Source organism: Bombus terrestris, chromosome 17 (genome assembly GCF_910591885.1).
Source record: "Bombus terrestris chromosome 17, iyBomTerr1.2, whole genome shotgun sequence".
NCBI lineage: Eukaryota > Metazoa > Arthropoda > Insecta > Hymenoptera > Apidae > Bombus > Bombus terrestris.
Window position 1 is genome coordinate 8115653 of NC_063285.1, and position 25041 is coordinate 8140693.

Below are 25041 nucleotides of genomic sequence, written 5' to 3' on the forward strand. Positions count from 1 at the left end.
ACAGCACTCAAAGGGTTAAGAACCTGCCATAAATCTTAGGATTACTCTGGTTAAAGTCCTTCAAACCGAACAAATATCTTTTAGTTTTAGCATTCCTTAATTTATTATCTACTCCGGAAAAATACGGGAAATCTGCTTTTCTCAGGTATGATGCTTCCCGCTAACAACTTTCGAGGGCGGTTAACATCTTTCATCACCCATCAACCTAGTAGATTAACCAATTAACAGCGACGTTCATTTCCCTCACTTTCCTGACGAAATCTTTCCTTAACGAATCCGATCCTCTCGTACCCTTAGCCACACCCATCACAGCTTTCCTCCGCAGCGCCGTCGACACAGAAAGGCAGTTTCCCTACGTTCCTTGAGCAGTCATCATATTAGTTTGTATCGCGCACTCTGCTCAATCACTATTTTAACTCATCGTGTATCAGTCGAGTTGTAATCGAAAATTGCGAATCGTCAAGTGTAATCGCGAGTTCTACGTAAAGTGTCGAAAGTGAGAATAAAATCAAGAGAACATGGTAGCCAGCAAAAGAATAAAAATTGAAAATTTACAGGAAGTACCAAAGAAAAAGAAAGGAAAACGAAACAGAAAGAAACCAATGAAAAATTTAGAAAAGGAATATTCGAAGAAAATGTTTGTTGAACAAACGGGAAGAGAAAAGATAAAATTGGAAGATACCAACTCTTCCGAAAAAGATTTGAAATATGTACTTAGCAATGTTAATAATAGGGATAACGAGCAAAAGCCAAGAATATCTGCGTGTGGGTTTTTCTGGGATAGCAACCCTAATGTAACTCTCCTTCAGGAAGAGTCATCTAGTGATAGTGAAGATGAAGTAGAAGAAAAACCAAAGCTGAAGAATAAAAAATTAAGTGCCGTTGAACGTCGAGAACAAGAAAGGCAGAAGGAACGTGAAATACGCCAAAGAGAAGAAGCGCTCGCCAAGAATGAGTTGCCAAATTCAGTAGATCAGTTCGACAGATTAGTTTTATCTAGTCCAGACAGTTCAATAGTATGGTTACAATATATGGCATACCATTTACAAGCAACAGAAATAGAGAAAGCAAGAGCAGTTGCAAGAAGAGCGGTAAAAACAATTAATTTCAGGGAAGAGAAAGAAAGATTAAACGTTTGGAAGGCTTGGTTAAATTTAGAATCTAAATTTGGGATTCCTGAATCATTAAATGATATTTTTCAAGAGGCAGTGAGGTCTAACGACTCACTGAAAATATACAGTCACATGTTGACTGTTCATGTTGATGCTGGCAGGCAGATGGAGTTGCAAAAAACAATTGATACTATGATTGGGAAATTTAAACATATTCCAGAGATATGGTTTAATTGTGGTGAATGTTTGTTAAGAATGGGTTTGAAGGACAAATCCAGGCATGTTATGCAGAGAGCACTGCAATCTTTGCCAGCATCTGAACGTATGTACACAACAGAAATAAAATGTCATAAGGAATAAAATACTAATATAATATAAATTTTACAGATGTAAATCTAATGGCAAGGTTTGCGATTATGGAGAACAAATTTGGGGATAAAGAGAGAGCACAAACTCTGTTTGAGCAAATTTTAAGTTCTTATCCGAAACGGGTGGATATATGGTCTTGTTATATTGATTCCCTAGTTAAATCTAATGATATTGATATAGCAAGGTAAACATATTGTTTCAACTATATTTTGTTTTTTTAATTTCATAGAGAATTTACCTTATAATAATTTGTATTTACAGGAAAGTTCTAGAGAGAGCAGTTGTTCAGACATTACCACCTAGAAAGATGAAGATCCTGTTTAAAAAGTTTATCAATTTTGAAGAACAGCATGGTACTCAGGAAGACGTAACTCGTGTTCAACAATTGGCTGTAGAATATGTAGAGAAGCAGTGTACAAAATGATCAAAAATAATAAAATATTTTGACAATTATATTATTACATCAGGTGAGCAAAACCTTAATTGCACAATACCTAAAAAAGTCCAGTTATGTAAAGTTTTCTACCACATATGCAAAATACTATTAATGTTGATACATATAAAAATGAAAAGGTAACACAAATTGACATATTTATAATTTCTCTGGTCTCGAGTACATCCTTTTTATTGATTATTCTGTAATGACAAAACCAGGAATATGTCTAATCATAAGCTTGTTAGCATGTTTGGGGTTAGGTTGAGGTTAGGTTTTTACTTGAAACTGTAATAGTTGGTTTTGTAGGTACCCAGGTAGATACCCTTATCCAAGAAGTCTTCGTTTTTGTATTAGGTCGTTCGAAAAGTTTCTTTCGTTTTATAAGGAAATAGTGGATGCACAACATTTTCCGTTTTATATTATTTTATCGAATTACGTATGATCCATTTTATTCTATCAAAATAAAGATCACAACGTTCGACAGATTAGATTCCATGTTTGTATAAAGATGCATCGTTGTAAAAGACGGGTCTGTAAAAGAAAGGCACTTTTCGGACAACCTAATACTTCCCGTTCGTGGTTATTATGTTTTGGGCAATCTTGTAATCGCCATATTGTTTCTACACAGATTGTGTTAGCGAAGTCAGCGCTAGTACTCCTGCCCATAGCAAGTAAGCCGAATCGTGGAGTTTATTTACCAGTCGCATTAATACGATAGTCAAAGCTACTCCTATGGTTATATGAACGAATTAGATTATCAAGAATACGACAGCTTGAAAATTTAAAATAATGTTGCGCCTTAGAAAGGTGCGACAAGTTTTTGAATCCGTGCTGTTGTCGCGAAAGTATTTAAACGTGGTTCATGGGCGACATTGTTTATGGAAAAAACCAGCTTTTCCGTTAGGCAACTATTTCGTTTTTCCCATTAGGTAACTACCTGCTTTCTCCGTAATTTAGAAGAACGTACAATAGACCTAAGGACTTTTTAAATACCAATTATAAACTGAAAATACTTGCAGGATTAAAGGTTTCTGTAGGTTTATAAGACTCGGTTTATGGTGAGACCTTAGGTTATTGAGGGTCCTTCTATGGGTGCTTAGGCCTTGACGGTCAGACAATGAAGGACGGTCAAACAATGTCGCGCGGACCTTTTCACGCGACGTAACAAGTAAGTTGAGTTCGACTTAGACTGTGGCAGAAATCGCATTCGTCATCCCGTTGAAGGTGGATTCGTTATCGAAGCTAAATTCATTGACATCAACATATCGATTATTTAATCGCCGCTATTACTTGTTAAACTCTGTAGTAATTACATTTGTATCAGTAAGATATCATTTATCGTACATACCAACGATGGCCAATTCAGGAGAAGATCATTATACGCCCCTAACTCTAATGATAACTCGACATATATATACAGAATGGTTGGTAACTGGTAGTACAAGCGGAAATGGCGTGATTCTACGCGAAAAAATAAGTCAAAAATATAGAATAAAAATTTTTCGTTTGAGGCTTTGTTTTCGAGAAAATCGACTTTGAATTTTTTGCTGTATGCAGACATGATGGTAGACTAATAAGTACTGATAGTGGATAGCGATAAAAGTCGGATAGTAAGTTAATAGATAGGAAAACACTTCGGTCACATTGAAAGTGTTTATCAACATAACGTCAATCGAGATAACGATCTATAGTGAGATCCGTTATAATGAGACGTTATAAAGTGCACGCGTACCGAGCGAAAATTCAAAGTCGATTTTCTCGAAAGCAAAGCCTCAAACGAAAAATTTTTGTTCTATATTTTCGACTTCTTTTTTCGCGCAGAATCACCCCCCTTTCCGCTTGTACCACTAGTTAACAACCACCCTATATATATGAAATATATATAAAAAATGGAGAGAGAGAGAGGGATAATAAATTATAAATGAATATTTAATTAAATATAATTATTTATATACATTCTTATAACCTATATTTATATATAGAGAAAGAGAGAGAAATAGGTTATAAGAAGGTATATAAATAATTAGAACTATGTTATATTTATATTATATTTCATTCTTTGTAATTGTTTTTATATTATCATATTGTATTATTATGTATATTATTATATATTCATTTTTGTACTACACCTTTTGAAACATGGAATAATAATTCCAAGAAAAATCGTACAATTCAAAGAAATAATAAAGAAAATTATGATTAATATTGATATAAATGTATATATCCATAATTCTAAAGCAAACATGATACATGTTATACATGTTCATCGAAATTGTGTACTTTTATAATATAAAAAATTTCGTTATATATACCTATACATCATGACGAGCAATGAAATGAACATTAATTTACCGCTAATCGTGTCCTCAAAGCATTCAAATGATCCATAGCAGCTTTTAATTCGGCATTAGCTTGTGCAAGTGCAGCTCTTAATGGTTTCACTGTTTCATTAATATAATGGAAAACCATTATATTTCTCACCCAACTGCAAAGACCTGCAGCGGCTTGTGATTTGGAATAAATAATCTCTGGGTCAAAATCTAAAAATATGATATAATTATTGTTTCGTTAACATATATCTATGTGCCGATTGATTATGCTACTACATATACATAATATGTGATATAATATTAACTATCTTAATATACGAGGATCAGCCGAATATAAACCAGACTTTGTTTTTAACTTTATAGTTTAGTAAAATATTCCAGGAGGAATATTCTTCCTATATACGTTTCGTTTTTGTGTATACACTTTTCCCATCGGATTGTTAATTTTTTCATTCCAGTTTTGTAATTGGAGCTGGATCAGAAGTCAATTAATCTACTTCTTTGTTGATGTCGAAACGTTGTCCTTGTGACATCAATCACATCTCAACCTACATCGGAGATAAGACATCGACGCCCGAGCTTCGGACTCCTTTGGACACATCAACATCTTATCATCATAACCTACACCAAGGCTGTGACGCACCCTAGTCTACATCATAAATAGGACATCGACCCCCCACCGTCGGACACTTTTCCATATCATAACCTACACCGAGCCCCTCAACATTCTCAAACCAAAACGTATATAAGCCGAGATTTTACCGTCATTCTATTCTTGTAAATGCTAAATTGATAATAAAGTTCGATAAAATAAGATTAATAGTTGGGTTACGACTCAGCATTCTTTTCTCTTACAATCCAAGTGTCAATACGTTACATCCTCCTAGCGCCTCTTTAAGTGATCCTGATTTTGCGGAACTTTAACTCCTTCCGAATGATGGTAACCACACTTTCGCGATTAATAACTTTCGAGCGGACGTTGCTGATGTGATGTGTTTTAAACGTATTGATTAGAGATGGCGCGCGAAGTTACTAACAGTGATTTATCACAGTGATCGCAAAATCATCAGTCGTAATCTAACTTTATACACGATCGTGATCGTAACTTTTTTATATGCAGTCAATTTATTCACTGTGATCGTAATCCTTGATCCTGATTGAATTATTTCTTATAAAATACTTCAGTACAGCTTGCACAAAAATATCTGCATATAGTATTAATTTAAGTTATATTATATCTGCATATAGTATTAATTTTTCTATTAAAGTTACGTTACCGTTTTCTTCATTTAACGTAAATTTACTTTATTTAATAATAAAAATGTAGAATAATTCAACTTTTTTTTGTTTTTACCGCATATCAGTATCTTAAAGAGTAAAGTATTAATTCTTCCTCTCGATTTCAAAATCGTTTGATATCGTTAATATAAAATATACAGGTTATGTGATGCATGTGTGTAAAAAACAGTTATGTTCTCCTCCATCGGCTTCATCAGCAGCGATTACGAAAGATCAAAAAGAATCTTTTGATAAAAAATCATCGTGATTGGGAACGGATGTGATTAAATCATTTATGGTTCACAAATAACAGCTCTTGCCATCTCTAATATTGGTGTTCACTAGAAAACGATGTATGCCACTCACTTGGTTTCTTGATAATGTTTTGTCCCCAAACTATAATCGCAATCTATGCAAAATTTCAGTGGGGTTTCTGCTCTTAACGGTTAAAAACTTGATAATTATGTGTCGTGCAACAGAAAATCGTACTGCTTTCTCGCATATTGTGCCATCTATTGAAGAAACGATAAATAGAGCACTACATGGAGTGGAAGGTCAGATATGCCACATGCAGTCCGGTTAATATTTAACAGACCCTCGTATGCATTAAGTATATAAATTAATTCGATGTAGTCTTAAACGAAATATAAACTTTATTTATATATCGTATAAAGTAAGGACAATCACCAGACGAATTTCTACAATCAGCTTTAATTTAAAAATTTACTTCTCGATCGAGTGCTGGATTCCGGAAAATTTTACAGTTTTGGATGAAATAGGATAATCAAGTGACCTGTAATTTGTGAAATTTACTTCCAAAATTGTATTTGTTTTACCATCAAGTTTATGACTGTTGTGGAAGAAAGCTTATTAATATGAATTAATAACTTATAGATTGGGAAATATAGATTTTAATTATGCAATAAGGCTCAGATGTGGCATGATTTTCTACATTGAAAATTGTTTCGTTTATAACTTTTGTCGTCGAAGTTAAATCACCCCCCTTTCGTTTTATTTCTGCTATTTTAATTTATATCTAAACTATATAAACGTAAACAGCATTTATTTAAAACTATTGTAAAACGAGAAGGTATTTGTAAATTTAAAGGCAGTATAAAAGTTAAAAGTAAAGACATCGAATTAATTTATGCACCAAATAACACAATTAATTTTAAATTAAATTTTTTAGTCATATTCTATCAGTGTGTTCTATAGAGGTAAATAAAATACAGTGTTATATAAATATATTTAAATCTTCAGTGGAAATTCATAGGAAATATATAAAATACAAAGCAATATTTATCGATCTCACATTATTACAATTTTTTCTGTATGTACATTATATATAATACGGTACCATATTTCCAAGCTAAAAGTAATATCAAGAAAGTGAATATTAATAAACATAATAAAATAATATGAAAAATTGATGATTGGTTATTTAATATTATCTTACAGTAATACAAAAAATTCTTTGGAAGTAGTCTTAGCAATATACATGTATACGTATATACTTATAACCACCGTTAACATTTAATCTAGTGTATTCAAATCTTAGTATATTGAAATTAATTTATACACAGTAGAACCTTGTTTATCCGATCAGGTCGGTGGAAAAGAAAGCAGTTCGGATAATCGGACAGTTCTGGTAATAAAAATTTACTATATACCAAATCTCTCCAACTTTTCTCATTGTTTACAACATCACGATTCAAGTGAAATTATAAATTTTTGACTGCTACTTCTTTGACATATAGTATTTATTTTGAATAAAAACAAGTGACTATATATATTAGCAGATATACTCATTACATAAAATCCGATTGCACATATTACGAGGTTATCCTTGATCCTAGCTCGGATAATACAGGCTCAGTATTCATTTGTTTGGATAAACGAAGTTCTATTGTATATTAATTTTATTGACTTCATTAATTTTACTAATTGTAAATTACTCAATTTTACAATTTTACTGAATTGTAAAATAGTAGTGTATTCAAATTTATAAATTACTGCCCACCTTTGTTGTTGATATAAGGTTGAATAGCCTTGACTACTTCAGGATGAATGTTCTCTTTGTCGTAATTTCGAAGTTGCGAGAGGAATGTGTCAACATGTCCCATCATCGCTTTGCACGCTTTCCAACTTCTATCTTTTGGAATTTGACCCCTGGGGGAAAATAAAACTAACACAGCTTGCGCCACCATCGCCACTTGTTCCGGTGGCGTTCCAAAGGATTTTAGTTCTGTCAAGTTGTTCTGAAATTTAGATAATAATTTTGTGAAATATCCGGAATAAAATCTCATTATCGGATTTTTTATTAAGATAGTTAGAATTATTAAATTATCAGATTTTCAAATGTAAATCATATCTTTTTGGAACTACATATATATTTATGTACAATCGGTTGTAAAAAGATTCCGACATTGTACAATTTTATTTTCTAATTCTAATTTTCTGTAAATGTACCAAGGATCAACGAAAATGTGTTATACTGTGTTACTGCACTATATAAAATATAGACATAAAAATCCACTCTGCTTCGGTATTTCTTTTAATATTTCGACAACTATAAATAATAACTCTAATAATTAACTTTATCTATATAGTGTAATGTAACACAATATAATATATTTTTGCTGGTTCTTGTACATTTACTAAAAATATAGAAATTAAAATTATACGATGTCCGAATTTTTTGTGGTCGACTGTATATACATATTGTAGGATCGAGAATGATACTCATAGACGAAAGATGACCCCCTCGGCGATCGTAGAAGCGATGTTGAGCGGGCCACAGGAATACGAGCCACAGGATACCCGTCTCTTTTGCGAACGAGTTATGCTCGCAAAGGAACGAGCAAAAAGGGAGAGAAAGAAAAACTCTAATCCTTGTAGGATAACGCGATGGAGGGGGATGGCGGTCAGGCGGCCTAGAGCCCCTTCATCGCCGTCCCAACGGACCACGACTAGAAGGAGGGATAGCGCTAGGGGCAATGCCCCCCCCCCCCCTATCGCCAAATTCAACAGTCAGGTAATTGTTAGGACTGGCTCGACTAAGAGGACGCGGGAAGGGGGTGCAACAGAAGATAATTCATAAGAGGTTCCTGGAGCACTCCTGTCATACGCGTAGGATGGTCATCGTGGAGTTTTAGTCGGTAAGAGTCCGACACTACTCTGCTGTTACCGATTATTAACAGCAGCGGAAATGTCATTAGCAGCTTTGGAATGAAATGAAATTTTTTCATTCTCGTTTCATTCGTGTAAATTCGGCTTAAGATTACTGTTCTGTTTTCGATGTGAGGTGGATATAATTAAGTAAGGACGTATTCAGTCTTCACAGCGTGGCAAGTGTAAACGTTATTATGACATTTCGTTATATTTTCTATCGTTTATGATTTGCTTGTAAGTCTCAGCTATTCCTCTCAATAAAACATCCCTACAATATATCTCGATGTTCTTTCAACATTGTCGCTTCGATTTTGATAATTATGGACTATAGAAATCTTAAATTTCTCAAGATAAACCTAGACTTTTGGTAATATCAAATTGAATCTGATGTTAATAAATTCTATATTGGTTCGTATATATTTAATTATTTTGTCTTATCATGTTTCAATGTCATGAAGAGGAAATTAGAAAGAAAAAATTGAATCTGTCTTTCAAACATATGTCAAATATATGTTCAAATATATGTCTTACTTTATTTAATGTGTCAAGAGCAGCTTCAGCTTGCCGAACTGCAGGCTCTGCTTTTGCTAAATCCTCGTCGCACCTCCTTTGTCTCTCTGCTACTGTTTCTTTTATTTCGGCTACCTTTGCCTCCTCCTCGGACACTGTATAAAAATTTTTTACTCAACACGTGACAATTTTCTATGTATTTTTTAATTATACCGTTGCATAATGTAATATACATATTAATCTCAGCAAAGTTTGGATAAGTACTGGAAGGATCGAGACCCAAGCAGGGCACTTATCCAATGGAGGCATCGATTTCAAGTGTCAATACGACTTGCAATTTTGGTAAACATAGAAAAGGATAGCGAAGATCAAGGACGTTTGAGACCCGGCTTCATAGAAAGAAACATATCGAAACATCAATGAGATAATACTAATGGAACGATGAAACTTTATTTTTCATTTTTATTGAACTTCTTTTTATTTTTATTGAGTTACTTATTATTATTATAATGCGAATTTTGTTATTATTATAATAATAACTATTTTTATTTCATTTTTGTTAAATTACTTTTTATTGAACCTCGACCAATGTAATTATGAGATCTTTCTGATTAGGATGAGATGAAAGTCCATATAATTTTGTGCATATTTGCTTATTTAAGGACACTAACTTATTTTGTTTTGCCTATTAAATGCGATCGGAAGTATATATATGTGTTTACTCTTATTTTAAACAGAAAAATCTTAAAATTTATAAAAAGTCAAATGTAAGAATGTTTCATCACTGAATTAGTAGTATCTGAAAAACATTCGGATTCGGATCAAATTATGCTACTGAGTTTCACGAGGTATTAGAAGACACCTTGTGGAATTCTCCTTAACGCTGGGGATAACAACCGGGTATTTACAGGCACTTATCCAAAGTTTGTTGTGTATTATATATATAATAATTCGGTTATTAATACGTGTATAAAAATACAAATGTCAACAGTCTTCTAAAAATTACACTAATAATATTTTAAATAATACTTATTATCAGAAAGCAAATAAAAATAATTTGGGACGCTTGATGGGATTTATGAAGCGAAACAATACCAATAGCTTTTTCTCCTTCGGCTTTAGTATTCTCTGCTCGGACTTCGGCAAGGATTTTATCTGCAATTTCATTCTTCTTTTTCAATTCGATTTCTTGGGCTGCTAACACCACTCTTAATTCGCTTACCTATCGATTAACGTAAATTTACTAAATCAATTAATATAATATAAATAATAATATAAATTTTAATATAAAAAGTGTTAAATAGTGGCTCAAACTTTGTGGAGTTTGCTATGTCTCATATTGAATACATGATAAATAATGAAATTACTAACGTTCTTGGATAGATGTATTTGCGTATATTAATACTTACAAATAAAAAAGTTATATACATAAGGAAATTATTAATATCTCAAATATAATTTGGCAAGATAAATAATTAACGATTTATTCAAGGCTGGTCAGGTGTAAGACATTTTTTTTGAAAAAGTTTTATTAGTATTGTAATTTGCTTAAAATGAGGGGATAAGATTAATGATACTAAATAATTTAATAAATCTAACTCAGATCAATAATCTGGAACAAGAACGAGATAAATTTAAATAATAGACCACTTTAAGATACACGTCAGCCTCAATTAATTTCTTGAATTCATCTAGGCATTTATGTGCGATTCTGACGAATCTGGTCATTATTGTATTATTATTTCTCTGCTGAAACATTTGCTATTTTTTAAAAGAATATTTTAAACATTAAACGTCGAAAATTTAAATAACATATTAGAGCTTCCAATATTGTTTGTTTAAATGACAATTAATACATCATAATCTTGGACTTCATATTAAAAAATGAATTTACGCACACGTAAACAGTAATAGAACAATTACCAATTATCGAACAATTAAGGAATTCTTTTTTGGACTTCGAAAGAAATTTTTAATTTTGTTGGGATCTAAAGATTTTTAAAAATTTTGGACTTTCACAATCACATACTTATTGCCAAAATATATTTACATTAAGAAATAAACTATTTGTGATTAATCTATTTATTTACCTATTATTCATCTTTCATAGTTAAGACTCCACGAATTGATTAGGAGTTCTACAACACCAGTTATAACTAAAATCTTTGATAGTTTAAACTTTTAAGAATTTTATATATTTTCATCATTCGTTATTTTATATATTTAATTTAATTAGTAGTACTGTGAAAATGTTTTTCAAGTTAATATGCAATGTGTCTTTGAAATTCGTGAATTGTCAACTATATTATAAAAATCAAATGTTATTTAATATTCTATCTCTATAATATAGTACTACTATAACAAATGAAGTTATTACTTGGCCAGCGCAAGATTCCAGCTTTTCCAAGCCGTTTTTCAATCTCTCTATCATCGCTTTTACGTCGTAGGTTCTTTCCACAAGCAACTTCGAATACAAAGAAATTTGCTCCAAGAACGTTTTAGGAGTCGTGTAGTTGTATCTTCTCTCGTTTTGTAGATAAAGCGAAGATATATCATTAACGCTAGTATGCACGTATGACATGAACAAAGAAGCTGATGACTTGTATTTTTTTGGAAGGTCTTCTAATTCCTGCAATCAGTAAGTATCACAATGATTAACTTAATAGATGAAAATAGAACAATATCAGGAAGACAGATTAAGTTTATTTATAAGTAATAATGGAATGAAGCGACTATGAACCGTTTATTTTGGAAGTAGTGTAAATCCATTTTTAGGAAAAATTAGGGAAACGAGAAATTTACATATACTTTAGTGTGATTTTTCTTATTTATAAACAATTTATAATTCAGATTAAAAATTTTTTAAATTTTAAATTAAAAAACTATAAAAAATTTAGATTAAGAAATTTTTTAACTCTTTTAAATTTAGATTTTAAAATTACTAAAATTAATAATGATTTAATTTGAATGTAGTGTAGGTCTATTTCTTGTAATCTATAGGCTGTCCAAACGGCCATGGTATCAATAATGACAAACAAACGATAACGAATGGAATTCTATCCTCTTTATTTCACATAGTATTGCGCGTGAGAATGTGAACAAGTCGTTTAAATGCGATTCAGTAATGTACTCGTAAATTATTATTACATATAAAATATCACGAAATTAATAATAGTTTTATGTTTATACCTTTCCCAAAAATCACCTTCTATCATCCTTTCCAAAAAATAATAAAGTAAAAATAGCGTAGATGCGATATAGAGATACCCTAATAAAATGTAAAACATAATATCTGCTTTCATTCACACTAATGTCTTAAGATAAATTAAATTAGATAAATGGCTTATTAAACTTTATAAAGAATGTGCTAAATTGTCTTACTTCTAAGAATCTGATGGAAACGGATCTCAAAGCATCCTGTGGCCAGCTTTGAAACCAATTGATCGAAGTGTTGTTTACGATTGCTGGGAACTGTCTAGCCCTGTTTCGTAATGTTGCACCAACGGGAGAAAAGCAAAGAATGCATTTTAACAAATTTCGAACTCGATTGATAAAAAATTTCCAGCAATTTTCTTTGGTGTCCATCATACCGGTTTGCTTTACCTATGATATAAAAAAACGTTGATATACCATATTAGGGTAAAAATTGAACTAATATATAAGCCAAATATATTGAAATCCCTCGGTATTAAAGATATTATTTATATGAGTACCAATACACGGGACGAAGTTTAGATTCAGACTATAATTAAATCATAGCTCAAACTTTAGAAATATAAAATTATTGATTCAGAACATTCTGACATAATATGATACGAACAACGAAATTGTACAACTGCGCCACACTGCGAGAAACTGAATGAACTCGACATAGAAAATGCTATCTGAAAATAATTTACACATCACCGACGCAAATATAATCACAGCTGTGCAGAATAAGTCCAACGTTTCGTTGTAGACAATGAAGAAATTACCAGGTATGTAAATATGAAACCGGAATTTTTGTATAGAAAATACACGTTTATTGTATGAAAATGATTAAAAATATTTTATTCGAAGTATTGCCCATCGCTAGCTATACATTTTTCCCACCTGTCTGGCAATTGGTGGATGCCACGCCAAAAAAACTGTCGCTCTTTTGAGGCAAACCAGTCATCATGCCATTTTCGTAAGAAATGAAGTGCTGGTCAGAAAGTGCGTGCTCCATCGATGCAAATAAATAGTAATCGGGCGGAGCCAAGTCTGGTGAGTAAGCCGCGTGCAAAAGTATTTCTCAACTGAACGCTTCGATCGTTTCCTTGACCGGTTTTGCTGTATGTGATGGTGCATTATCATGAAGCAAAATTACTTTGTATTGCCTTTTTTTATATTCTGGTCGTTTTTCACGCAAAGCTTGATTCAAATCGATCATTTGTTGTCGGTAGCGCTCAGTATTAACGGTTTCGCCAGGTTTTAACAGCTCATAATGGATCACGTTCCACGTTCTTCGTTCCTCACGTCAAAATTGCCATTTCTGAATTTTTTAAACCACTCAAAGCACTGTGATTTACCAAGAGCATGCTCACCGTAAGCTTCGACAAGCATTCTGCAGCGATTCTGCAACTGATGCGATTCTGCAGCAGTTTTCTTCAAATGGTAACTGAAAATCAATGCTGTCCGCAAATCGTAGTTTCCAGGCACAAAATTCGACATGTTCAACGCTGTTATAAACTATGCTGTTCTATGAAACTTGTATTGTTCTGAGTCGAAAATGTTTGTCAGATGTCATCAAAGACTTTTGGCATCAATGACGCAGTTTAGTGATAACTACATTATTAGCTAGGGCCATCTATAGGCAAATTCCGGTTTCATACTTACAGACCTGATAGTCATAAGGAAAGTGCCGCAATTTTGAATCGTTTTCTTCGATATTTGAAGTAACAAGAAGACGTATACCTAGCCTAACAGAAAATTCAATGGTGGTGAAAAGTTGCATGATGAAGCAAAATTGTAAATGTAAAATTGAAAAAATAATTTATTATGTTCTAAATAATTGTATCATAAATGAAAAAAATGATTATATTATCAAAGCAATTACATTTCTTAAAAGTAAGAAGCTTATTTTGGAATAGAAAATGCGTTTTTATTTATTTTCCTCCGAGTCTCGATTACTCACTTCGATCACGATTTATCAGGGCTGTTTGTTCATCGATTAAGTAGTCGATTATAGTATTTGTCTTTTTTTGTTCTATCAACGAAATTACTCCGTGGCGAACTAAAAATTTTATAGTATTCAAATACTACAACTACTTTATTCGTATTGCTGATACATATCGTCACATTCTCACTTTTAATATGAGATATGTATACTATGTTAGGTTATCTTTTATGAAGACTTTGTTGCCTGAAAGTTCTGGGGTAAATGCCTTACGGCCCCTTATAGTCCGCTTATCAAAAGGCATCGCTGTTATCCGCACTCCGTGGCGAGATCCTTCAGACAGATTTTCCATTTTTTGGCAGTGGTACATGGGGCCACTTGTCATCCACAAACTATTTCACGCATTCTCTAAACTGTAAGCAGCCATATTCGGTGATATGGCTATGAGGTGTCGGTACAGCAGATTCGGCAATTTCCAAACGCCGGTTATCGACTTTCCAAACATCAGCCTGCTTCCACTTACGATTACAAAATCTATTGTCGAATATGGTACAACTTCCACTCGCACTGTCTTTACTAACATTAAAACTATCGACAGTTACGACAAAGTTATTTCTACCAGAACTAGTCCAAATGACTGATCTTTAGAAAATACATAACAATAGAATATTTTTATATTTATTGATTTATTATATCCTTACAAAAGGAGTTCATTGTTGTTCAGAACAACTGAACGTCATGTTGTTGTTAGAAGTATGAGTGCTCAGTAAGGACGTTTTAATGACGACTACGACGTAAAATACACTATTTCTATACTTGTACTTAAAGTGATTTTAATATAATTGACTATCACAACTTTATCACGTGTCTCTTTATTAAACAAACTAACACGTTTAATATTCATCTCGGTTCCGTTAAAAGGAATAAAGTTGACCTTTAGTCATAAATTAGGATAAGGCCAAATAGCAGCGGACTGTTTGCCATGATATTGTGACATCAATCACATATCAACTCACATCAAAGATAGGATATCAATCGCCGAGTTTTGGACTCCTTTGGACACATCACCACCTTATTATCATAGCCTACACAGAAGCTATGACACGCCTTAGTCCACATCATAGATAAGACATCTACCCCCGACCTTCGGATACTTTTCCACATCATAATCTACACCGAGCCCCTCAACATCCCCAAATCAAAACATATATAAACCGAGACTTCAGCCAGCTCTAGTTCAGTCTGAATATAAGATCTATCCTTGCGTTTACCATTGTATCAATTGTGTGGAAATAAAGAGTTTGATCTTCTGTTTGCAGATCGACAATTTGTTTTTGTGAATTGTTTAATAATTTTTACGTGACATTTGGCGATCCTGTCAGGATCTATTTGCTTCGGTAAAACGAAATTACGATTTCGGCGTACGCGCATCACTGAATATCGAAGGATCAGCGGACCACTGCGAATCTTTGTTACTACGAAGCCCTGCAGCAACTTTCAACGTTCCACTACGGTGAAACTAGACGAGAGAACTACGGTCAGCGCAGAGCAAGCCTGCGAACAGGATTCGGAATCTAGAGCCAACCAGAGAGGAAACACCCCAGAGGATCCTCAACGGCCATAGCTACTACAGTGAGCTAGAAATCTGGATTCATTTTTACATTACCGTGCGAAAAAACCAAGTTTCTCAAGAGTTTCGAGTCCGAATAGCAACGATAGTTCAGACTCGATAAGCTCGATTAGAAAAGACACCATTAATACTGCTTCTGCAACCGGAGCTATGGACGATACGACTCGTACCATGTTCAACGCTATGCAAAAGCAAATCGAACTTCTTACGCGACGCATAGACGAAATGCAACAGAAAATCAAAAGTGAAAACAAAAAACGTAAAGCGAAAATAAGACTGCTAGGAAAAATTGCCAAAATGAAGTTAGGAATTAGAAGACAGAGAACTATTAAAGAAAGGACTAGTGGGAATTGTCAGGATAGTTTAGTTCCTAATAGTTTGAACAAAAGCTTGGAGGAAAAAGACGTTACTGCAGAAAATGAGGAGATGGTTTTGAAAGAATTTTCAAAAGAATTGCAGTCTAACGTAGAAAATTCTTATGAAAAGAAAGTATCAATTGACACCGATTCACAGGATTATACTTTCATTAAAAGAGACTTAACGTTTGATGCCAATAGCTTGACAGAACACCAGAAAAAGTCTTTGAAACAAAGGAAGGAAGATATTGCACCGTTGTATAATGATTTGTCACAATCTTCGTCACAAGATACTCAAAATTTACAAGAATGCTTTGATAAAAAAAGTAAAAGTTTAGGAGAAGCAGAGAAAGATCATAACACGAAGGATAATATTTCAATAAGAAATATTTTGGACGATGATGCAAATAAAGAAAACAAAATTGAAATAAAGGAATTAGAAGCAGTTAGTAAATCAACTGCTGAAAATGATACAAAATCAACAAACAACGTTGAACAAAATATATTATTAGAAGCCGCACAAAAAGCAAATATAATGCTTACAGTATTGAAAATTTGCTTATAGAAGAAGACCAACTGATGACAGCGAAAAATGCTTGTGACAGTGCAGAACCAAAAACTTCAGTAGATCTTATGTTGAGAGATTTAGATGCTAATACACAAGAGAAGTCTTTAGAAAATAAAGATGACAAAAGTCTATCTCCATCCATGTTAGATAGTAGTAAATGTTGCTGTAAAGCCTGCTACTTCGCTAAAATTTGAAGAAATTGTTTACAGCCAACCAAGACAGTCAAACACAAATAAAATTTTTCGAAGCGCTTTAAAGATGAAATTAATCGAAGACAAGTCTGAAATAATCAATAAACAAAAAGTTAAAGAAATTGACCTTAATATCTAATTTCACGGTCAAATTTTTTTATTGTATTGTGTAGTATTCGTTACGAGGAAGAAAACTCTCAAGGGAATCATCGGGCATAACTCAACCGTTCTCTTCGAGAAAAGATATCATCAACGATAAGAGTATCGTTCTTACACGCAGTGATTACTCCACGTTTTAACATTGAGTACAACTTAGACGTTAACGAAAAGTAAAGTTCGCTATCCCGTGGACCGCGGATTCATTGTTGAACCTGGGATCATTGTCATTGGCTTCTCGAGTATCTAATTATCACGATTACTTGTCGAATTCTGTAATAATCGTATTTGCATTAGTAAATATCTCCTGTATTGCATAACGACAACGTCTAATCCAAATGAAGATTCGTTTCACGCCCCTAACCTTAAACCTAACATCAACCCGACATATATAATAGGAACTATAATATATTGTAATATAATATATAATAAGGAAACATGGGTCGCATTCAATCATTCTATTGGAGAAAAATGCTCAAGTTTTATTCATTATATATAATACATCAATATATATATATATATATATATATATGTAAACTCCCTAGAGTTCGTGTAGGATAGGGATTCTTTTTGTTTTACGGGTAGCACGACAGGCTGTGTTTCACGGACAGACCGATCTTCTTTTGTTTTACGGACGACCATTTTAAGAAGCACGTTTTTCCCGAACGGACGGGCAGAGAGTTACATTAGAGACAGACAAGGCTACAGAATAGTTATTTAAGATTTTAAAGACTGAAGAAGAAAGATCGGTAGTTCAGGACGTTGAAAATCGATTCTCGATTTTCAGATAAACATTGCACTAAAGACTTGTTATTTCCCGTTTATATAATTATTGTTATTTATTCTTATAGACGCATATTAATTGTTGTTTATTTTTGTATTTTATTATTTACTTCATAATAAAAACTCGATTTTCAGACTACAGAATCGATCCCTGAATTATCCCTAGATTACGATCTTACATATATATATATGTGACGAATGAAACTTGAGCATTTTTTCCAAGAGAATGATTGTGTGGCGACACTCGCCACGGAACTTCCCAACGGCTTCGCGATACAAAGCGTTACGCCGTCAAAGCGCAACACCGACTTGCCCAATGTACCATCGATATCCTTACTCTTCTTCCGTCGAATTCTCGGAAAAACACAACGCGGCAGCCGCCGCGGTACATCTACTGAACGCATGCTAGTGGGGATATCGATGGGCAATGAAGGGAAGAATCCGTTCGATCTGGAACAAAAGGACAGTCTGTCATGAGCCGTGAAATAAATAAGTCCTCAGTGCCATTGCGTAGCAAACGCGTCAATTGAACTCTTGGTATCAATTGTTAGTTGTTAATTGTTACCAGTTATTTGTTGACTCTGTCTGTTAAATCGTTTGTTAATAATTTGTTTTTCATTAAACATCAAGAGTCGTTCCTTTAAATGCACTATCACCTACGATCCACCTCAATTGAATTGCAACTCATGGTTCTTCAAAGGTACTGCAAAGCCGAAATTCAACCAACTTATCCCTCGTGATGAGTACTATACAATGTAATAGAAAAATCTGACCTTGAAATTCAAGGACAAAGAATTCTTGAACATCCTGTACCTAAGATAGTTTAACCTTTTATGGGTTCAATATACTCAGTTATACAAAAGTTAATACCGAAAATTTTGCTTGCCTTTTTATATGTTATGTATAATTCATAATCAACTATATGGAAAGAGCATAAATATAAAATTATATTTGTGCACAAAAGAGTGCGTCGTAACGAAATTTTGTAAGGTTGATTGTCAATGCATAATAGTTATAGTTATAAGTCATTACCGCGAAGAAAAAATAATTTGCATAACAGAAATAGATTGCGATCCAAATATTGCATTGAAAGTGTTTTGTTTACAAATAAGAAAACGTACCTCAGTTCTTAAGGCGTTCACGATATTATCTACCTCATCATCGGCGAATAATTCGGAGATTTCGCCAAAAGCGAGCATATCGTTTATAAGTACCAGAAATTTTTCATCCGCGATATGAGAATCAGTCATCAAGAAAGTTATTCCGATTCCTTTCAATCCAGATTTCAGATATAAACCTGATAAATCGCCTCTTAAATCAGTCATCGAATAACCTGTTCGTAATTGTATCTGAAAAACCTAAAACGTAAAGGACTTTGATTAATTTTTATGTAAAGAGATTGCTTACATGTTATGTATACGTGTTGATATTAATTGAAAACTAATTTTTAAAAAATTTGATCTATGAAAGTTCACAGTTAATTTTTATTCTCCGTCTATCTCATATTCTTCAAATAGCAGAGATTAACCCAAAATTTCACCTCAGGAGCATTAAAAAACTATTTAAACATCGTTTAGGATACCTTAGTTTCAATTAAAAAATAATAAAATTTGATCTCTCCTTTGCACTTTTGTTATGTCTGTTATATAACAATTCCTTACTTAATGTTATTCCAGTACTATCAAATTCTAATTTTCACTTTACCTGAGATTTTATGGAACATGACATAAACTATGTAGGTATAATTTCTTCAGTTACTTTTTATCGTAGTAATGAAATTTTCTAATATGATCCTATTTTTATTAGGAATTCAAAGAATATATTGTATACATGTAGTTCTTTGATGAAAACTATGAAAACAAGACAATAGTCAGACAGAAAAAGGGCGATATTATTGCTCGTAAATCAATTGATTTAACAATTAATATTCAATATATATAGAATTTATATATTCCAATCTAAACTTAACTTATTGATGAGAGATGACATAAACAAAAAAATATGAATGGATTATGGTTTAGGCTACAGTAACTGTTAGGTAGCCAACAATTCTAGCGTGAAATAATTTTCAACGGATCTATTGCTACAGAAAATATTGCATTATCTCTTATCTGCCTGTTCGTCATATACTAATAATTATTAGAGGCAAAAGATATATACGAGGGTGAGACAAAAATTATCCGCACTGTCGCTGTAGAATTTATTTTAAGCAATTTTCAGAAATGACATACCTCATTTTTCTACATAATCGCCCAGCTTTTCAAAACATTTTGCCCATCTGTTAAAGAACTCTCGCATTCCCTTATTAAAAAATGTTTTCGACTGAGCTGCGAGCCACGAATGCAGCGCCGCATTCGCCTCTTCGTCAGTTGTTTCGGTATCATCTCGTATAAACTTTTCGAAACCTAACTATGCCGCGGAGTATTGCTTAAACAGAGCCATAACTGATTCGCAAATGATTTGCCGTATCACTCAATGCCACCCGTCTATTTGACAGAATCAGTTTACGTGCACTTTTGATGTTGTCATCAGTCGTGGATGCAGACGACCTTCCGGTTCCTTCTTCATGACTGACACCTGTGCTACGTTCTTTGAACTTCTATATCCATTCAAACACAGTTGCTCGTGACAAAACGCTTTCGAAATACTGTGCACAAAGTGTTCGATAAATATCCGCACCAGACACGCTCTCCAATCACAAAATACGAATCGTTTCATGCTACTCTTTTTTCGTGCAAATCACAAGTGGGGCATCCACAAATGAATTGACGTAACACGTTCAAAACCTGAACAGCGTTGACTTAAAAGATAGTGATGTTATACGAAAAGTGCAGATAGGACAGTACGGCCAACAGAAGTTCTAAATATAACTGGAATATAACCGAAGTGCGGATAAGTTTTGACTCGCTTTCCCCACACACACGTAATTATTATTTTTTAATTTTAAATGTAACATGGAATATTGAATAACATGATAATAACTATACACGGTCTTAGTTTTTGAGTTATATACAAACGTATATTTGATAATATATATAAATAATAATAAGTAGTAGTAATCTAATTTACGATACACTTACAAAATCGTATGAAATAAGAATTAAGTCATACTAGCGTTACCAGCAGCCCTATGGCAGCCGAATATTAATCTAATCTAACCTATAACTCATTGATTTATATTTTTCTACTTATATCGAAGATAATTAGCATCAATAAGTCAAGTTTAGGTCGGGATATGTAAAACTATGACCACCCATGTGCCTGAATGAAATGTAACGAAAACTAGATTTAATTGAAATTTTTTGTAAATATCTCGGAAACGAACATCGAGCGGCGATTTTGTGTATAGAAAAACGTTGTTTAGAATTTTGATCTTGATAATATATCTTTAGCTCGTTGAAATTTTCTAGACGTATAATTACCTTTATTGTTCTATTACTTTGTTAATTGTTCACTTTTTACATTTCTTTCATAATGGTAAATGTTTCACTTTTCGTGTCTGAAAAGGTGGTGATTTTTATAGAAAATTCGCACAGGTACTCAACTCTTCTTAAAGATAAGGATTAGTTAGAATTGCATGGTGTTGGGAATTTTATAAATAATTATTGCAGAAGTACCTCTAAGCCTGCGATGAAAGACGCAAGGCTAGAAAGAGATTGCTTTCCGCTTCCTCCAACACCAACAAGCAATGCGTTTCCTCTTGGTGACTCCAGAATGCGATTTATTTGACAAACCTGGTACATAGCATCTTCGAATAAAACCAGATTCATTGCCGCTACCTACTCCAAGGTAAAAAAATATATATTCGATTAGAAAAAAGAAATAGTAACATATATAAAAAATTCGAATATTCCAATTAGAATAAATATAGGTTTTACTTGTTTTATCAATTAATTTTAATTTAAACAATATATAAAAACATCTTACTCATGAATTAGAAATTTATATACATTAAATTTTAATAGTACTGCTATATACAATATAAAATAAGTTCTTATGTTATCTATTTTTACAATCGATGAGTGCAAGCAAAAATAGTTGTATGAAAAGCAATGTTTCATGTACCAAAATATTGTGTATAAATATTGTCTATGTATAGCATGTAATCTATATTTCAATATTAGCAAGTATGTTGCAAGTTTTATATTATCGATAAGAAAAGATCTAAATTTAACCTATCTTGTAGCAAACAGAATAATAAACTGTCTTTCACATCTGAATGTGACATTATTTTGTTTATCACATTCTATACCGAAGGAACGTTGATTTTGAGCTATAGTCAAAATAGTTTATTTTTAGAATGATTTGTTTTATTGTAACATTTGAGGAACTATTATTTATTAATATTATTTATATTTTTTATATGATATATTATATAATTTATATTTGAAATATAAATTGTTATTACCAGTTCGTTATAATTAACCAGAGCTTCATCTAGTAACTTCGTCAATTGTTGCCAATCTTTTATTGGCATATATTTTGGTTCACCGATTCCTTCCGCAAAATGACAATATATTATTGGTCCAGCAAATACAATATTTTCGTCCATTTCCTGTGATAATAAATGATATTATTAAATTTATCATTATCAAAAATTAAATTAAGAATATACGTAACAAAGACCTATTTACTTCTCTTTTATTTATTTATTTATAATAATTAATACTAAATAATTAATAACTAATAATTAATACTAAATATTTATAATAATTAATAATCTCTTTTATTTATTTATAATAATTAATACTACTGACTTCTTTAAACTTACAGAAATATTTTTGCGAAGCGACTCCTTCAGCAATTGCTGAAAGGCTTTTTCATCTTCAGCATTGATTAATTTATCCGAATACACTCTTGTTGCTTCGTGAACGTACAATCGGATCAAATGATTTCCAGTCGGAACAGTCTCACCGTGTGCAAACAATATGCCCTTAAAGAAAGAGTAAACCTTTTTTATATCAAATATTTCTTATTAAATATAATATTAAATATTTTTTTAAAAGAGTTAATTATAACGTCACGCGATTTTTATCTCAATAAGTTGAATTTCATGGTAACTACTTCAGTTACTAACTGCGTTCGACATATATACACGTCAATCGAAAACTTTATTTCGGTGCGGTTGACGTGTATACTCGTCGTGTAAAATAAAAAATTACCATTTGCTATAAAAACTCAAAATTTATATAATACTTTACTGTGTATATCGGCTATTCCCTGAATTCTTTTGTGTATTTTATTCCATTATCTTTTGGCAATTTTTCAGTTTTTAATAAAAATATCCTTTTCAACGATCAATGAATTTTGTAGTCCAACGCAATTTCCTCGTGAAGATACCATTTACTGATGAGACGATATTTAGTAAATGTGGAATAACAAATATACGTAACGAATATTTCCGGGCACGCGAAAATTCACAGCCATTAAGAGATAGTTCGTGCAGGATGGTGCACCACCACATTCTACCAACGCCGTATAAGAGCGTTTGATCAGCTGTTTTGGAAACAGGTAGTCGGTCGAGGAGGATCTGTGCTTTAACCTGTTCAGTCCTAAGATTTAAATTCTCTCTACTCTTAGTACTGGGGATACACGAAGACACAATACAGTAAAATTTTAAGAGAACAGTCAGGCTCTGTTTACAAGAGAACGGAGGACGTTTCGAACATCGTAAGTTGTAAGTTGTGTTTTTTGTGGACACTCGCAGCCGAGATAATCGCGGTGCGTGTGTGGTTTTGTTATGGACGATCCCTACGACTTGTACGAGATAAGCTGCCGAAATACGTATCGTTCGGATTGAGGATCACCAGATCAGAAAGATCTATCTATATTAGATTTCGAAATTATGTTGGATAAGCTAAATAAGATAAAATTCCATAATGACCGATTCGGTGGAGATATTAATGGTGCGTATAAATATAAACGTAACAAAATCCACTCTTTTTTTTTATACGTGGAGAAATCCTCATAGCTATCGCGCTTCGCATCTACCCACCTATTTTACAACGTAGTCAAGTGTACGCTTGTTCGAAGAGTCTTTAATTTTGATTTACTCGGCGATAAAGCTTCCTATGGAAAAATATTACTGTACTAACGTCACCAGTTTGGAAACACTTTACACAAAAAAGCATATTAATTTTAAAAGGTAAACTGCAGCAAAGAGCGATAAATTTCTATGGCTTTAATTAAGCTTTTGTTATTTTAATTACTTGCTTTGTTAAAATAAGTCTTACTTGAAAGATGTTTGAGAGATCACGTAGATTAAATACGTAATGAAATTTGACTGCCGTTGGTAGGAATGTTGTTGAAATTTTGTGGTGACAGTACAATGCCGCATTTAATAATGATTCTGCAATTTTTGTCAGCGCTAAGTTAAATTTGTTGATAGGATTCATCAGGTGTTGGTCTAGCATTTGGCTGTAGATCAATACTAGATTGTCTTCGGTTGGAAAACTGCAATAAAAGATTTTCAGTTGATAGAAAAAGATGTTTGTAATAATAACTTACATATAAGTTATATTTCCAAAAATCTTATATACATATTCTATATCATATACAGGGTGATGCACGTAAATCATGACAACTGAATATTTTCTTTTTTTATTATTATTATTTAACTTGTACTTTACAATTTGTCCAGGTGAACATTTGTTAAATTTTTCTAGCTTTATTGCTATATAACACGTGGATGGCTACCTCCAGCAGGATACCACCTTCCAGTTTGTTTATTTTATTTCTTTAGCGAGGTCAGTGGGATGTTTTCTTTTCAGTCGCCTTTTTTATATGGGTTTCGCTCGTGTCAGCAGTCAACTTATTTGAACGTGTTGCCGTTATTTTCTTGTTTTTTTTTTACGTACCTGCCGATTTCTTTTTAGACCGTTGGTATTTTTAGGTCTTTGCGTGTATCCTCGTTTCTGATATACCATGACTATCTTCGGTAAGCGTTTGAGCAAAATGTTCGGGATGTCGTCGAAACCGGATGATTTTTAATTGTTTAATTTAGAGAAAATTTAT

General features: G+C 32.8%; 2 protein-coding genes across 3 annotated transcripts in view; one reads left to right on the forward strand and one right to left on the reverse strand.

The window, feature by feature from the left end:
• Nucleotides 1–24661, reverse strand: part of LOC100648037 (dynein beta chain, ciliary) — a 54949-nt gene extending 30288 nt beyond the window's left edge. Inside the window, exons 1-12 of the mRNA XM_048413912.1 lie at nucleotides 24535–24661; nucleotides 24261–24480; nucleotides 22799–22960; nucleotides 22436–22582; nucleotides 21645–21806; nucleotides 19149–19385; nucleotides 12588–12809; nucleotides 11584–11835; nucleotides 10302–10428; nucleotides 9228–9361; nucleotides 7546–7783; nucleotides 4270–4457 (exon numbers count right to left, since the gene is read on the reverse strand). Of these exons, the coding sequence (XP_048269869.1) occupies nucleotides 4270–4457; nucleotides 7546–7783; nucleotides 9228–9361; nucleotides 10302–10428; nucleotides 11584–11835; nucleotides 12588–12809; nucleotides 19149–19385; nucleotides 21645–21806; nucleotides 22436–22582; nucleotides 22799–22960; nucleotides 24261–24480; nucleotides 24535–24605 (2160 nt within the window). The 5' untranslated portion in view covers nucleotides 24606–24661. The remainder of the gene's footprint in view (nucleotides 1–4269; nucleotides 4458–7545; nucleotides 7784–9227; nucleotides 9362–10301; nucleotides 10429–11583; nucleotides 11836–12587; nucleotides 12810–19148; nucleotides 19386–21644; nucleotides 21807–22435; nucleotides 22583–22798; nucleotides 22961–24260; nucleotides 24481–24534) is intronic.
• On the forward strand, nucleotides 330–5067 carry LOC100642905 (protein RRP5 homolog). 2 transcript variants are annotated; one of them, XR_007227188.1, is made up of 6 exons: nucleotides 330–1434; nucleotides 1500–1665; nucleotides 1743–1948; nucleotides 2546–2846; nucleotides 2937–3085; nucleotides 4706–5067. XR_007227188.1 is itself a non-coding variant. In XM_003401985.4 (4 exons), the coding sequence occupies exons 1-3, from the start codon at nucleotides 519–521 to the stop codon at nucleotides 1903–1905; spliced, it is 1245 nt and encodes a 414-aa protein (XP_003402033.2). In that variant the 5' UTR covers nucleotides 330–518; the 3' UTR covers nucleotides 1906–1948; nucleotides 4706–5067. The 2 variants fall into 2 exon arrangements, 1 of the variants encoding a protein (XP_003402033.2); XM_003401985.4 differs by lacking the exons at nucleotides 2546–2846; nucleotides 2937–3085.
• Nucleotides 24662–25041: the final 380 nt, after the last annotated feature.